Source organism: Ictalurus furcatus, chromosome 19 (genome assembly GCF_023375685.1).
Source record: "Ictalurus furcatus strain D&B chromosome 19, Billie_1.0, whole genome shotgun sequence".
In the NCBI taxonomy this organism is placed as follows: Eukaryota; Metazoa; Chordata; class Actinopteri; order Siluriformes; family Ictaluridae; genus Ictalurus; species Ictalurus furcatus.
This window is the reverse complement of record NC_071273.1, coordinates 12,135,448-12,151,904: the sequence shown is the minus strand read 5'-3', so window position 1 is coordinate 12,151,904 and position 16,457 is coordinate 12,135,448. Positions and strand designations below refer to the sequence as shown.

At 41.1% G+C, this 16,457-nt stretch overlaps 1 protein-coding gene across 4 annotated transcripts in view; it reads right to left on the bottom strand.

Moving 5' to 3' along the window:
- tbc1d22a (TBC1 domain family, member 22a) overlaps window positions 1–16,457 on the bottom strand; it is a 183,152-nt gene that overhangs the window by 57,713 nt on the left and 108,982 nt on the right. The window contains exon 12 of one of the 4 annotated variants that reach the window (XM_053650352.1): window positions 12,660–16,110. The exons of the other annotated variants lie outside the window; for them this stretch is intronic. Within the exon in view, the coding sequence (XP_053506327.1) occupies window positions 16,016–16,110 (95 nt within the window). The 3' untranslated portion in view covers window positions 12,660–16,015. Of the gene's footprint in view, window positions 1–12,659; window positions 16,111–16,457 lie in introns of those variants that run through there. 4 annotated transcript variants of the gene reach the window in all.

The window sequence follows — 16,457 nt, the reverse complement described above, 5'->3', positions numbered from 1 at the left end:
TGCCAATCAGCCTACGATGCATGTCTTTGGACTGGGGGAGGAAACTGGAGTACTCGGAGGAAACCTCCAAAGCACGGGGAGAACATGCAAACTCCGCACACAAAGGGCGCAGGCGGGAATTGAACCCCCGACCCCTGAGGTGTGAGGCACGTACTAACCACTAAGCCACCGCGCCCCCTACCTCACTGCCCCGCCACTGAAATCCTCCTTCGCTGTTATCCTCCACCGTTCCTTCCCAGGAGCATGAACTGTCTCACACTGCTGTGTACTGCACTTTACGTAGTCTTGCGTACTGTTCTGTCTTGAAGAAACGACATTTCATTCCAATGTATACTAGCTACATAGAGGAGTGATGACAAAAAACCCATTTGACCTGACTCGGCTGACGCATGAGTCCCGAGGTCACGTCGCCATGTATCGGACAAGTATCGGATTTCAGCACCGCGTATGAAAGTGGCCCAAACAGGAAGTGAAAATGTCAGATTCAACGTGTTGGTTTTTTTTGCCGTTCACACAGCCATGCAAGTAAGATTGGATGAAAAAGATCAGATGTGGGCATCTTTTTCCTGCTGTGTGAACATAACATTAGCATAACATAACCTTAGATTCCTCTTCTCCTGTTTCGGGGATAGAGAGGTCGAGTAGAATACTATATTTTCTGTTTCTTTTGTCAGTCGACCAAAATACAAGTAAGTATCCACTACGAGCAACTGACAGTCTATAGACAGACCATGACTATGGTATCTCGATGGTTTACATTTTTCCTCTTAGTATTTGAACAAAAGCATTCGATCAAGTTCAAGATACTGCTTAGAATCAACCTGCCAAAAGGTCTTCAAAACAAAACATAAAAAGGTTAAACCCACAAGCTCGATCCCTCATCAACATGAACCCGGGCTATTAGCGTAGCACACCACTTATACGAGCATGCAGAATGGATCCAAATGAACGTACTCATGATAAAGTGTCGAGGCTGAGAGACTCTAGCTCTGTCCTCGTTGCAGAGATCCCACTTCATTTCTCACGATGCTTGAAATGTTAATGTGTGCTTCTAAGCAACATTAACAAACTCCAGCCTCCTATGAATAAAGCAAAAACCATGCTGTGTGTTCATTTCCATAAATTTACCTTTAGCAATCTACATGCTGATGAACTCCAGCGTATTCATGCAAAACAGAGGAGATAAGGAAAAAAAAAACAATGTGCAAATTTGGGGGAGTTTGCTCGTGGAAGCCGCGTGCAGTGCTTGTGGGCTCTCTTCAACTGCTTCTCATTATGACACACTCTTGATTATGTTAAAAGCATGCAACGTTTGATGAATATTTGGATTGCGGAGATGAGGAAGAAGGGTAACAGCTCGTGGAAGACGCACTATGCAGTAGGCCAAATCTTTCCTACTTATTTACAGCTGCGCTACGCTTGCACCATGTCACTTCACTTTGTTTTGGCTTTGTTGTTTTTTAATTACACCATTATGTAGAGTCAGGTTACACACACGCGCAGTACGCTATTATTAAGCGATATGGATTATAACACACTATTAATTATGCTAAAGTCTTACACTGTGAGCTGCATGTTAAAAAAAAAGTCTGAAATAATGAAGAAGAGCTTATAAAGCAACAAGACCACCACTACTGTGAGAAAGAGAACTAAAATACGAAGAGCCGACATCATGTGAAATGATAAACCTGAGGGAGGGAGGGAAGAAAGGAGGAAGCATGGAAGGAAAGAAGGGTGGGAGTGAGAAGGAAAGAAAGAAAAAAAGGAACAAAGTAAAAAAGGAAGGAAGGAGCGAGAAAGAAAAGAAAGAAAGAGAGCGAGAAAAAGAGAGAGCAAGAGAGAGAGAAAGAAAGAAAGAAGGATGGAAGGAAAAAAGGAAGGAAGGAAGGAAGGAGAGAAAGAAAGAAAGAGAAAGAAAGATGGATGGAAGGAAAGAAGGAGGGAGGGAGGGAGGGAGGGAGACAGAAAGAAAGAAAGAAGGAAGGAAAAAAGGAAGGAGGGAAGGAGGGAAGGAGAGGGAGAGAGAAAAAGAAAAAGAAAGAAAGAAAGAAAGAAAGAAGGAGGAAGGAAGGAAAAAAGGATGGAGGGAGAGAGAGAAAGAAAGAAGGAAGGAAAAAAGGAAGGATGGAGGGAGGGAGACAGAAAGAAAGAAAGAAAGAAGGAAAAAAGGAAGGAGAGAAGGAGAGGGAGAGAGAAAAAGAAAGAAAGAAAGAAAGAAAGAAGGAGGAAGGAAGGAAAAAAGGATGGAGGGAGAGAGAGAGAAAGAAAGAAGGAAGGAAAAAAGGAAGGATGGAGGGAGACAGAGAGAAAGAAAGAAAGAAAGAAGGAAGGAAAAAAGGAAGGATGGAGGGAGGGAGACAGAAAGAAAGAAAGAAAGAAGGAAGGAAAAAAGGAAGGAGGGAAGGAGAGGGAGAGAGAAAAAGAAAAAGAAAGAAAGAAAGAAAGAAAGAAGGAGGAAGGAAGGATAAAAGGATGGAGGGAGAGAGAGAGAGAAAGAAAGAAAGAAAGAAAGAAAGAAGGAAAAAAGGAAGGATGGAGGGAGACAGAAAGAAAGAAAGAAAGAAGGAAGGAAAAAAGGAAGGATGGAGGGAGACAGAAAGAAAGAAGGAAGGAAAAAAGGAAGGATGGAGGGAGACAGAAAGAAAGAAAGAAAGAAGGAAGGAAAAAAGGAAGGATGGAGGGAGACAGAAAGAAAGAAGGAAGGAAAAAAGGAAGGATGGAGGGAGACAGAAAGAAAGAAGGAAGGAAAAAAGGAAGGATGGAGGGAGACAGAAAGAAAGAAAGAAAGAAAGAAGGAAGGAAAAAAGGAAGGATGGAGGGAGACAGAGAGAAAGAAAAAGAAAGAAGGAAGGAAAAAAGGAAGGATGGAGGGAGACAGAGAGAAAGAAAGAAAGAAAGAAGGAAGGAAAAAAGGAAGGATGGAGAGAGAGAGAAAGAAAGAAAGAAAGAAAGAAGGAAGGAAAAAAGGAAGGATGGAGGGAGACAGAGAGAAAGAAAGAAAGAAAGAAGGAAGGAAAAAAGGAAGGATGGAGAGAGAGAGAGAAAGAAGAAGGAAGGAAAAGAAAGACATTTATTTACTCATCCCTGTTCGGTAAGCGCTGTATCCCGGTCAGGGTCAGAGTGGAGGCGGAGTTTATCCTGCACCACGGACGGGCAGTTTATTTCAACACTGTTTAGGAAAGTTCAGTAAACTCATACTCGTACACACTGACACACTTTACACGTGCTCCAAAACACAGCCGCCATTATTCTAGTGTCCTTCTGTTTATTTTCACTAAAAATGAAAGATTCTTCACATTTATCCACTGCTGTATCTCATGTTTACTAGTTCTCTATAGGACACACACACACACACACACACACACACACACACACACACACACACACACTATTAACATCTAATCTGATATGCATGGTTTCAAAATAGTTTATTTGGATTTTGACTGGTAAGTCACTGCTCACGTCTGAAGTCTCCAGCGATAAGCTCCACGGATGTAAGTGATGGTAACAGCGGATACAGATAGCCCTGAGTGTGCATTAATTGCTGAGCCATGGCGAGCAGCAGCGTTCAGTGGAGCAGTGTAATAAGTGACCAGCTTAATTTACACCTACACAAAATTCTGGCAAGGTAAGCACACTGCAGAGAACAATGTGGGAAAATCTTACAAACGTTTACTGCCTGCTGTCAGGAACATTTATGTCTCACTGTGGGCACAAAGCTGAAGCATAAACGTGAAATGTTTTAATGATTCAGCAGATAATTGTGTTCAAAGAAGCCTGGCCTCACCTTTTATAAAAATCGAAATAAAAAAATTAAAAGTTTCCCAGAAGGAGAGCAGTGACTTTGTCGTCTGCTGTCCTCGCCATGCTGAAGGTGACTGCCTCGTTTGATTCATCGTCCTTATTTATCCGGTGGTGTGCTATCCCCGATGTGTTGATTTTAATTGGAGCTACGTTTTCATTTCCACGCCCGCCCTACAGTTAAAGGTGCTGAAAGATGACAGGGGCTGCTGAAGAGCAATGAATCTGCAGCTTATCAGGAGCAGGGAGCGTGGACATTGATTGTGCTCTACTCGCCAGCTAGAGTGGGTCTGGCTGTGCTGTCAGAGCCCAGTGCCTGCTGGGAGAAGAGGCGCAAGGCAGAGGCAAACTCACTTTAAAGGCAGAGAGGCAGAGGCTTGCTGGGTTAGGGCTGTGTGCCAGGAAGAGGAATGTAGAAGAGGAAGTTTAAGAGTGTGATTATGATGGTTAATGTGCTACCACTTAAACTACGCAAGCCAATCCATTCTACCCTTTAGTCAAGAATAAACAAGGATGAAGTGACGTGCCATTTAATGCAACATCATTGAACTCTCGCTCCCTACATCTTTTGTCTTAATAATCACGGTGCTGGTCCATGAAGGTCATATCCAGCTGAGCTCTCCAGCTCCCATTTGCTGCGTTCCAGAGACTTCACTCATAAGCGAGAGGCCAAACTTATAAACTGCTGCTTCACACAGTCATAGCAACCCACGCAGCTGAGAGTATCGGTAATCTGTCAGTAGGTTCAAGGCCTAAATATATTTATGCCAAACTCCTGAATATTCCTCCAGAGATCCTTCACCTGATCACTGCGATGAAATTCTGGACATCGAAAAATAGTCAAAAGAAAAAAGAAAGAAAGAAGAAAAAAAAGAAAAAAAAAAGTTACTGATCACGCCCCGTCTGAAAACATGAAATCCCAAACAAGAGGATTAATTACAAATAACTAATTAACAACAACAACAACAACAACAATACGCAGAATTTGATGCCAAAGTCTAGCTCTTGTTGCTAGTAATTTGTGTGCTTGAACTACTGTTGAAATACACTTCAATCAGGAAGGAAGCTATTGAAGATTCTGTTCGGATTCATTTAAAAATCTAATCAGTTTAAATAATAACTCTTTATAAAACATTCAAACACACGTTCTTGAGATATTGTGCTAATGAGAATCTAAGAGGAACAGATATAACAACAACAACAACAACAGCAGCAACAACAACCCAGTGCATGGTTTTCAGTCCAGATCTATACCTAAAAAAGGGGAAAACACTATAACTTTAATAAACATGTATAACTTAATTTATTCTTATTTCCTCTTCAGTCGTTTACAAAATAGTTCACTGCACAAGCATGACATTTCTATATTCTGTGAAGAACTCTTTCATTTTCCTTTGTAATATATACGCAGAGAGTACGTTTACATGGACAACAATAATCCGATATTAACCCGATTAAGACGATACTCTGATTAAGAAACTAGCATGTAAACAGCGATTATTGATGACCTTAATCCGATTAGTCATACTCGAAGTAAACACAAATCGAATTAAGACATGTGGAGTATTCCTGTTTTAGGCGCATTATGGAAGTATATTACAGACATGTACACACCTTAATCACACAATTAACGTCGTGTGGGAGTTTTCAACGCATTTTGCGACAGGACACGTACACACACGGCAGTGCTCAAAAATCTGACGGCAAACAAGAGAGTACGGCTGCGTCCCAAACCGCGTACTTACCTACTATATAGTAGGAGAAATACATGTATCTCAGCTACTATATAGTAGGTAAGTATGCGGTTTGGGACACAGCCCGTGGCTTCAAGCCGTCGTCTATTTGCACGTACAGCATGACAAATAATTAACTGCACTTGAAACATTCGTAAAATTATAAATAAAAACACCCAAAACTGTATACGGTACCATAACGAAGACGAACTGAATGTCGATACGTGAAATTCTGGAGGGAACGTCGGACGGTGTGGCGTGGGGACGTAATGGCGTGTGCTGTTAATCGATCTATGTTCTATAACACGTAAAACTAACAAAAAAAAGGAGTATTCTAAAAGCGACTCATATAAACACATTAATCACAATATTGTCTTATTCAGAATAAGGTCAATAATTAGATTACTGCTGTCCATGTAAACATAGTCAGTGTAAACTTCTGTGCTAGTTCATGTTGGTCTCTTTCATCATGCTCACCATGACATGACATGACTGAAGCGATTTATATTTCAAAGGAATAAACTGAAAATTTATAATAAACTGTAACAACCTTTGTCCATCTCATGTCGCATCCATAACACTGACCATCTGCTATATGTATGTAAAATGTCTATCTTAGTTATGAGCTCTGGGTTGCTTTCTAAAAGGACACAACCATTTTGAGTTTAAAAATTCATATCCGTAACCCAGGAATGACATCCCAGAAATGTTATTCTTTTAAAAAACTGCAATCTCTGTGACTTTAACTGTGGCATAGTTGTTGGTGCCAGATGGGCTGGTTTGAGCATTTCAGAAGCTACTGATCTCCGGGGATTCTCACACACACACACTCACACACACAACAGTCTATAGTGTTTACACAGAATGGAGCGAAAAACAAAAAACAGAGTGAGTGATAGTTCTGTGGGTGGAAACGCCTTGTTGTTAAGAGAGTGCAGAGGAAAATGGCCAGGTTGGTTTGAGCTGCCAGGAAGGATATAATAACTCAAATAATCACTCTTTACAACCACGGTGAGCAGAAGAATCCAAACTGGACAGTTGAAGTTCAGAACAACAAAATCACCTGGTCTTATTTCCAGTCTTCAGCTGTCCAGTTTGTCAGCCTCAGATTCTTGTTTCCTGCTGAGAGGAGTGGAACCAGATGTGGTCTTCTCCTGTTGTAGCTCATTCTCCTCAGGGTTTGATGTTTTGTGTGTTCCGAGATGCTTTTCTGCTCAACACGGTTATACAGAGTGATTATTTGAGTTACTATATCCTCTCTGTCAGCTCAGTCCAGTCTGGTCATTCTCCTCTGATCTCTCTCATCAACAAGTTTCAGCCTGCAGACCCTGCGCACACAGGAGGTTTCTTGTTTCCACACCATTCTGTGTAAACTCTAGAGACTGTTGTGTGTGTGAGAGAATCCCAGGAGATCAGCAGCTTCTGAAACACTCAAACCAGCTCATCTGGCACCAACAACCATGCTTCAGTTAAAGTCACACTTTCCCCCAGTCTGATGTTTATGTGAATATTAACTGAACTTCTTGACCTGTACCTGCAGGATTTTATGCATTGTGCTGCTGCCACCTGATTGTCTGATTGGATACCTGCATAAATGAGCAGGTGCACCAGTGTCCCTATTAAAGTGGATGGTGAGTGTATCTATACAGCTAAAGTAGCGACTATTTCAGTCTTTATGATTGCTAAGTTCAGGTTTAGTAGTCCATTTGAACCAATGTAGCAGCATTAGAATAATAAAAACGGCAACGTCGCATGTTAACAAAAAAGTCATGCATTCAGGGACTATTCTAGTCTGTTCCACTAGCAGAGATCTATATGTTAAGACAGTTCAAATTGGATCAGAGCTATGGCAGTCTGCAGAGGGGAACTCACACCTACATTTTATTAAAACGCAGGCGGCGAGGGAAGAAATGGAAACTTCACTTTTGATACAACAGCTAAAGTTTGAAAGGCTTATGAAAGAACTCCAGGCGCTTTTGAGGAGCAGGCAGTTCATTAAAACCTAAGATTGAGTCACCGGAAGGAAATTGGCAGTCGGATTAAAATGGCGCACTGGTGAGGAAAAATCAATACGGCAGTTTGAACGGGTGATCTGGTGCGATCTCACCATCAGCCTTTTCCAGCTTCACACGTGTGTGTGTGTGTGTGTGGGGGGGGGGGGTCGTGATGAAGACAGGAGAGAAAATGTTTATCAGGAAACATCCCAGCGAGGGGTCATATATATTTACAACAGACTGACGCCGATCACTCACACGAGATGAGAGACTAAATCTGCACCAGATACATTTTTCGCACGGTGCACGGAAGGCTCGTTCCAGCTCCACTGCCTTTTCTTGCAAAGTACATCAATGGATATTTGCGTTTTATTGTCTTGATATAATGACGCCATGTAGCAGAAACCCCTGACAGATTCCACTGGCTCCTCGTTTTAAGCGATGATGTATAGAGTCTCAGAATGGTACTTGCAAAACGCACACTGTGCAAAACCTGATGAGTCTGCCTGTGGTGATGCACAATAGCGATAAGCTTAGTAGTACACAGTGAGCGCCCAGAAAGCCATCTGCCTTATGGTTCCCCTAAGAGACAGCCATCTATACTAAAATACAAGCAATCCATCAGCTAAGGAATAAAAAAATAAATAAATAAAGCAGCTCTTCCCTTTAAGTCTAAAAATACAGAACGTCCTCCAGTGCACACTGTACAGAATATGAAAATTTAGGGGACATTTATACAACAAATTTATAATAATATAATACATGGCAGAAGCCGCTGTTCACTTTTAGTTCAGTATCTTGACAAGTGCACGGTGTTATATAAGCAATAAAACACTTCAGGATGTTCTGGAATAGGAAAACGATCAATGACGGGTCGCTGATTCGCAGCCTGATATGAAGCACAGCAGGGGATTGTATTGTACTGCATTGTATATTTAACTGTTTACAGTTTCATTTCATTTTCCATGAAACAAGTTTCTGTTATCTCTTACATTACAGCAGCTACAAACCCTCATTCCATCACCGACCTCTTTTTTCCTTCGCTGACGATAATATGGGAAAAAAAAATGCAGCTTGTCATGTTACCAAGAAACTGCAAAAATCCTCTGTTCCAAAAACTCACCCATGGTGAAAAACCTAAAGAACTGCATTACCTACCTCTGTGACAAAGTGACGACACTAAAGACTCCTTCCATAAATGTTAAACTTCACCAAGCTTCACCAAATTGTTGATTATACATTTTTATTTGTTAAATAATGCATTTTTTTTTTATGAATTATGGTACTTGTGAATTATGGTACCGTATACAGTTTTGGGTTTTCATTTTTAATTTTTACGGACGCTTCAAATGCACTTGATTATTTGTCATGCCGTACGTGCAAATAGACGACTGCTTGAAGCCGTGGGCTGAGTCCCAAACCACGTACTTACCGAAGTACATGTACTTCACCTACTACGTACATGTATTTCGCCTACTATATAGTAGGTAAGTACGTGGTTTCGGACACAGTCGTGCTCTCCTGTTCGCCGTCAAACGGTTGAGCACTGCCGTGTGTGTATGTGTCCTGTCGCAAAATGCAGTGAAAACTCCCACACGATGTTAATAGTGTGATTAAGGTGTGTACATGTCTGTAATACACGTCGATAATGCGACAAAAACAGGAATACTCCACACGTCTTAATTCCATTTGTGTTTACTTCAAATATGACTTTAATCAGATTAAGGTCATCAATAATCGCTGTTTACATGCTAGTTTCTTAATCAGAGTATCGTCTTAATCGGGTTAATATCGGATTATTGTTGTCCATGTGTTATGAATCGAGACTCAATGCGGAAGCAATTGCAGATGAACGTCTTTATTTACAACCAGAACTTAACAAACAGGGATTGCGGTCTAAACTGGAAAAGCTATAATCGAGGTACTAAACTTGAGACTAGGTTCAAGGCATGGAACAAACACATGGCACGAGAACATGACCGCTAGCATCCAGGTAGCTCACATATACTTGGCGTCTATACATTTAATACTGTGTGAAGTGCGCAGCAACGCGATGGGCTTAAGTAACACACATAATCAAACCTGAACGTAAACAGCTGAAACAATTAATACACACCCTCGAAAACCAACCAGTGAATAAACAAGGAGGAAACAGAACAGAAAACCAAAACAACCGCATGTGTCCATTGTAAACAACGTCCCCATAGTTCCTACTTAATCCACGAGCATGTGCTCGCTCTGGTTCGTGCACGCACGCCCTCCGTCTCTCTGTGCACGTCGCACACCGCAGCACCATCTGCAGGGGAGATTGTGACACCATGTAAACGTACTGACTACGTTCTTCTTTTGTCACTCTTAAAGGCTATCAGAATATATATATATATATATACATATATATATATAATACAAACTAAGTATGAAACATTTTTTTGAGAGACATTTTGCGAAAAAGTGTCAATTTCCCCTATGGATGGAGACTTTCAGGCTGCCAAACACCTGAAAGGGAGGGATATAAATGTTGTACTCTAGTCTCAGGCAGACATTTAATCACCCTAAAATGCAGGTAAGCTCTGCTCTATGTATCTATTCTATAAATATACATATCCTTAACAGAGGGGGGAAAAAAGCATACACGCACTTCAAAGTCTACCTTTCACACCACAAATGGCTTGCTCCTGCCAATCCTCTCTCAATGTATAATTCAGTGGGTGTTGGAAATCTGCACAATGCCTCCATTGTACACCAGGCGCTCTGTTAAAGCAATATCAGCAGGGGAAAGAGCTACAGAAGAGCAGATGACCTCTCTGGAAACAGTGCTCTGAGCAAACAGACCCAACTGGTGGAGGGCACGGCGGAGTGAATCTTTAACCCCGGAGGGGTCGGAATTTCAAACACGGCCTCAAATTCCTTCCGAGCATGACTCGCAGAGGCCGTACCAACTCTGACAGGGACTACAGAAACAGACTTCTAATCAGCTGCTTTTGTGTGCATTACACTTGGCCTGCTATGCCCTCGGTCACAGTAGCTTCAATGCTAATCACAATAAAAAGAGAAATGTCAGAGGAGCAGTGAGATCTGAAAAGTGAATATTAAATGAACTGTGATGCTTTGCTGGACTTTTCAGGGTTTTTCACTGTTTTTAGGCTTTTATTCTCTTCCTCAGGACATTTTCTAGCAGTGCAATGTTAACAGAAGGTCTTCCTGGAATGACTCATCTGTCAGTATCACTGGAACAATAGAAGTTAAAAGGCATAGTCACTGTTAGAGGCAAGTCGAGCGGTTACATTTCCTGTGGTTTAAACCACAACCTGCCTTCAGACCAGGAAATGCACCAAATAACCTAACAGAAATTTATATATTTTAAAAATTAATAAAAAAATAAATAAATAAAATCAAGTAATCTCAGTGGTTTAGAAACCACTTATATTTCCAGAACATTTTCATATATTCCAAGTGTAGTCTTGCTTGGAAAGTAACCTCAGTTTTACCACAATCAAGGCAAAAGTCTGATAGCTGGAAAATGATTCATAAAAAAAAGCAGAAACTGCTCTCAAGATGTAGAAGTAGTGCGCAAATGGGTGCAATTTACGTGCAGAGTAATCACTGCCATTTTGTAATATAAATTCTGTTCAAGCACCTCTCAGACAAAACCTGCACGCAGTGTACACAAGAAATCGACTGTGCATAATTGCACAGCTTAAGTGTCCTGATATGCAGTTAGATATACCTTTAGAAAAGAGAACAATGTAATAATGCACCAATGATGACACCATAGCGATCTAGGTGGAGTAGGGAGGGGTTCATTTCCGAGCTACTTAGAGCAGAAGAGAAGGAAGATGAACAAGAATAGTGATGACATGCTTATTTCAACATTTCCCAATGGCTTCAATTGACCTAACTTCTTCATCAGCATAAAGTTGGGAATTGGATGGTCCCAAATGTGGTGCAACAAGAGTCTGGGAAGTCGGTCAGGTTTTCATTTTACTGCACCAAAACACCTGACTGCATTTCCTCTCACTCAGAGGCAGGTGCAGGGCCATTAGAAAGTGTGGCGTCAGCATCTGAACCATGCATCTGTGGCTGAACAGCTGTGTTTGTTAGTGTTCAGTGAGAGAGGTGGAACATACTGAAGGAAAGAGTTGCAAGGCAGGAAAGGGGACATTATGGACCCTTGTGTTGACGTTTGTGACATCCCACAGGTTCCCATGGGCCATGGTTGCCATGTCGGGCTCGACCAACATGCTCCACCTTCACCTGACAGAACACAGGCATATGGTGATGGATGTGGATGTCTGAACCAAGTGTGCTTGCACATGAAGGGCTTCGAGCACTGACCGTAATCAGAGACTCAGGGCCTCAACGAGTTCAGAAAGCCTCAGGCTGTTAGCCCCTGCTTCATTAGAGCTGGTGGAACCAGTGCATCTACCCGCACTAGGGACCATCCCTTTGTGAAAAGGTTTGAAGTTGAGGGGGGAAAAGGAAAAACATGACTGCTTGATTGATTTCCACCGAACTTTACGACAGCACAGAGTGAGATGTGAAGCCTGATTAAAGTGGCTGCCGTTACACAATGGAGCAATTTGGAAATAATGAGCGACTAATCCATCCACTGGGCTTATTAAAAGTCCAAAAGCCAAAAGAACGATTCCGCTGAGAAACAGACACTCAGTCTCGACCTAGACAAAGTGTGCTTTGTGCTGCAGAGGCACCACACAAAGTGCAGGATAGTGCCTTGGGCGAGAATGGACGGATGTATGATGGGATGAAGGGAAGGAGGGCTGGAGGGAGACAGAGGAGCAAATGCTTACAGGCACAACTACAAGGATAAGTGCCTTTTGACCTCACTCCATTAACTTCTCTCTGAATGTCTACAGCTCTGCAGGAAAGCAGGAGCGACAAGGAAAGAATCTTACTCTGTGCAGGACAACACAAGCCAGACCTGCTGGAATTCTCTCTGGAGTGAGAGAACATAGTCGATATGTAAGGTACCACAGTTCTCCGACTCGCAGGACCGAATCAAGTGGAATGATTATCCGATGAGGACCAGAAATCCCCACCCAATTTGAGTCAGTCAAATTAGATTTGATTAGAGGAGATCAAATAACGTGGCTAAAGGAAAAGATGAGGAAAATAAAGGGAGTGCTGACGAGTGAACTTCAACACTGCCCTCGAAGAAGCCTGGTGAGGAAATGACTGTTCAGAGCTCGTATACAGCGATAACAGGGACTCACTTCTTGTGCAGACGTTCCATAACAATAATTGTAAGTATAAAAAGAGTTTAAAAATATGATGCGTCGTTTAACAATAAATTATACATTTGAATAGCTGGAAATTGCTGTGGTTTAAGAGGAAGAAAACTTACAGTAAAATATATAATTACATGGATGATAACAGCAGCTCTGTTTCAGTCTGGCTGCTCACTCACACCGCTGTGTCTTCGATTATTTTCCTATAACAGCATGCAGCATTGTGTTTTACTTGACGTGTTGTAACACATTATGTTTTACAAGCCTGTCAGTAAGCTAGGACCAGATTGGTAAAGATTTACATGAAAAGTGACTCCTGTCCTGGATGAATGACCTTGCGCAGTCCAGCAGCTGGACATTTACAATGGCGTTTCATGGTTTAACACCAGCAATGCTGGCACATCACATAAAGCATCCAGTTTCAACAAACCATGTCCCCAGACTAAACAAAGCAAGTGTGCTAAACCTCTCATAAGCTGAATTACAACACAGCATGTAGAGTGGATCCCTTTGTTTTACGTGACTGTAAAACAAAGTAATGGCTGCGTCCAATATCCCTACTACCCTAGTAGTTTGTCCAAATTCTCAGTATTCATAAAACGGTATGAGAGAAATACCTGGATGACCTATTGCTTCTGCCAAGATTCTGCAGCAGGGAACCAATAGCCACTAAACTATCCCATAATGCAACGGGACTGGCGTGGTAGAGCTGTTAGAATCAAAAATGGTGGAAGGCAGCGTGTCTTCTCTTTTTAAGTGTAAGTGCTATAGGTATTAAACATCGTTCCTAGTTTCTTGTCGGTTAAACCGTACTTGTTTAACAACACCTGAGTAAATTGTTAACTTGTTGAAGGTATAAAACAAGAGTTGTAGGTTTTTGCAGTTATTATGACGTCATAGGTCACGTGAAAATGTCCGGATTGTATTCTTACTACACACATATACTGATCAGTACATACTGCATCAACGGCCGAGCAGTAGATCCTGAATTTAACGCAGTACCTACTGTCACAGTACGCGATTTTGGACACAGCTTATATCTGTTCGAGACTGAAACCAACAGCAACCATGGTATAATTACACAAGAGGTACACTAGTGACATTACACTACTATTCGAGCGTATAAATGAACAGCTGTTAATTTATACATAACAGCTGTTAGGTTACATATGATGCCAGAATTAAGTTTCTAAACAATACGTGTTACTTTTTAAATGACTTATTATTATTACTAATAATAATTCCCCTTAATGCTATTGAAGAATTAGTGCTGTAACAATACAAGTCGTGTAGGAGCAACGTTCCAGTTATTGTGCATAGGCTCCGTAAAGATTATGTTTTATATTTCACTAAAAGAAAAGTTGCATGTATGTATTAAATTGAGGAACATACTTATGTGTAGCAGTTGGTAAAGGCCTGTGTGCTCTAAGTAACACATCAGACTGGTGTAAGATGTACATGGCCCTAAACTAGCCTAATTATACAGTGCTATACAGGGCCTCTGAGTCGAGGCTGACAAGTCTGAATTGGCTCGGGAAAAAAAAAAGAAAAATTGAATAAAGGGTGAGAGCAAACAAGTATTTAAAGTTGGAGGCAAAGTAAGAGCAGGTCAAAAACAAACAAACAAACAAACAAACAAACAAACAAACAAACGTGACCTTCACCCATTTTTAACCCCTTACGTCTGATTTTTCATCCTTGTTTCTTGTGAATTTGCTCAATAGTAATTTTAAGATAATTACTCATTGAAAAAAAATAAATAAATAAAATGCTAACCATTCCCAAACCAAAGATCTGTTCAGCCGGTAACAGGGTTACATCCTGCTTGAGAATCTTCTGCTTTTGCAGCCAAGCACTTCTGAACGCCAAAGAAATTCTCTCACTGATAAACAGGGTAATTTTGGAATGAATACAGCACACACAAACAGAACTTCTTCTCTGTGTTTAAAAAAAAAAAGGTGCAGAAAGGAAATCACACCACTCCAAAAAAAAACTGAGGAAAATGTACACTCTCTTATACGCACACATGCAAAGAGAAATAGCGCCAACAAAGCGAGAATGGGGGAAAGCATTCAAATCTGTTTTATTTTCTCCCAAAATGAAAAGCATCAGTGAACTCGATGCAGGCTGAGCAGACAGGCCCGGGTGCTGAAGCGCAGGAGCAGGGTCTGTCTCTGAGAAGTGGCCATTCAATTCTGATTATGGCCATCTAATAGAAAGTAATGAGCGGGGCTTATGCTCCAGTGACTTCGGCTTTTCCCCAGCGGGGCAGCGGTGCTCTCTGCAAAGGCCAAACCACTGCAGCACTGATTGAGTCTGACACTCAGGCTGAAGGAGCGAGGGCAAGTAATGTGGAGAGGAAAAGAAAAAAAAAAAGAGACCTTAAACCTGAGAGTTAGGCTAGACAACTTATGTGTAGTCAGCAGAATGACAGGAAGCACTGGGAAACATAATGCGCTTATTACTTTTTAAAAATAATTCTTTTTGGAGCTGCCAGTTTGTTGTGGACAGCACGGTATGACGCGACAATATATCTTTTTAAATGAAAAGCATTATCAGATTTCAAGAATTATTCAATGCATACACACTGTTAATCTGATATCTTCCCTATGCAACATAAGCAGATAGGGAGGTCCTGACCTAGAGAAGTAAATACCACAGACTTCATTTTAAATAAATAAATGTAGCAGGTTTATTGAAGGTGCATATTATGGTATGTACACTCCTGGGCAAAAAAAAAAAAAAATGGGTGAAACCCAAAATGGCAGAATATTAAGCTTTTAATGATCTTACCAACAAATCACTGGTCAGAAAATTAACAAGAATTAAACAAATAAATAAAGAACTTCGTATGCCATAGCTTTTCCCTTTGATTTGTTTAAACGTTTGGTTTACTTTAAATAAATGTTGTGGACAGCTTTTTATTTATTTCTTAATTTTTTTATTTAAGACTACATAAGTGAATTTCCCTGTTTCCATTAAAAGCTTCATATTTTTCCATTTTGGGCTTGCCCCATTTTAAAAAAAAAAATTATCCAGGAGTTTATTTAGAAAAAAAATGACAACTCAAGAGTTTTCCCCGTTTCCCATTGCTGTACTTAAGATTACTCAAATGCATAGGATGAATTACTGTCCAAGTCAGATTTATTTGTCGGTAAACATATACACATTGTGCCTTTCGGTCGTTGCTGCACTGCTTTATTCACTTGGGACTGTCGGTTGCTTGACTGCAAAGTATATTCTAGACAGCGCGTTCTGCCCACAGCTTTAAGGGCTTTAGACACAGCAGGCATATCTCTCTCCGCTCTACCTGTCTCTCTCTCCCTCTCTGCTTCCCTTAAGAAAAGTCAGAATTTCTACTCAGCACAGTTTTTCATACACCGTCTCTTGTGTGGTAACTATAGCGACAGCAAGCACAGTTAGCGCTTAGTCAACCAGGACTGCGTTGTTATTTTATATCCACAGGCTATGTAACAAATATAAAAATAAAAATAAAAAATCTGACCAGAAACCAAAGGCGTTTGATCGCCTGCTCGTGTACTTTTCCACAAAATATAAATATAGCTACGGAGACAGGAGGACGTGTGCTTGTTTTGGGCACGTACAGGATGCTTTCTTGGGGTTGAGAACGGTTGACGCTCTGCTCCTGTCGCTTTGCCGCCCACAGCATTTGTTTGAATGTT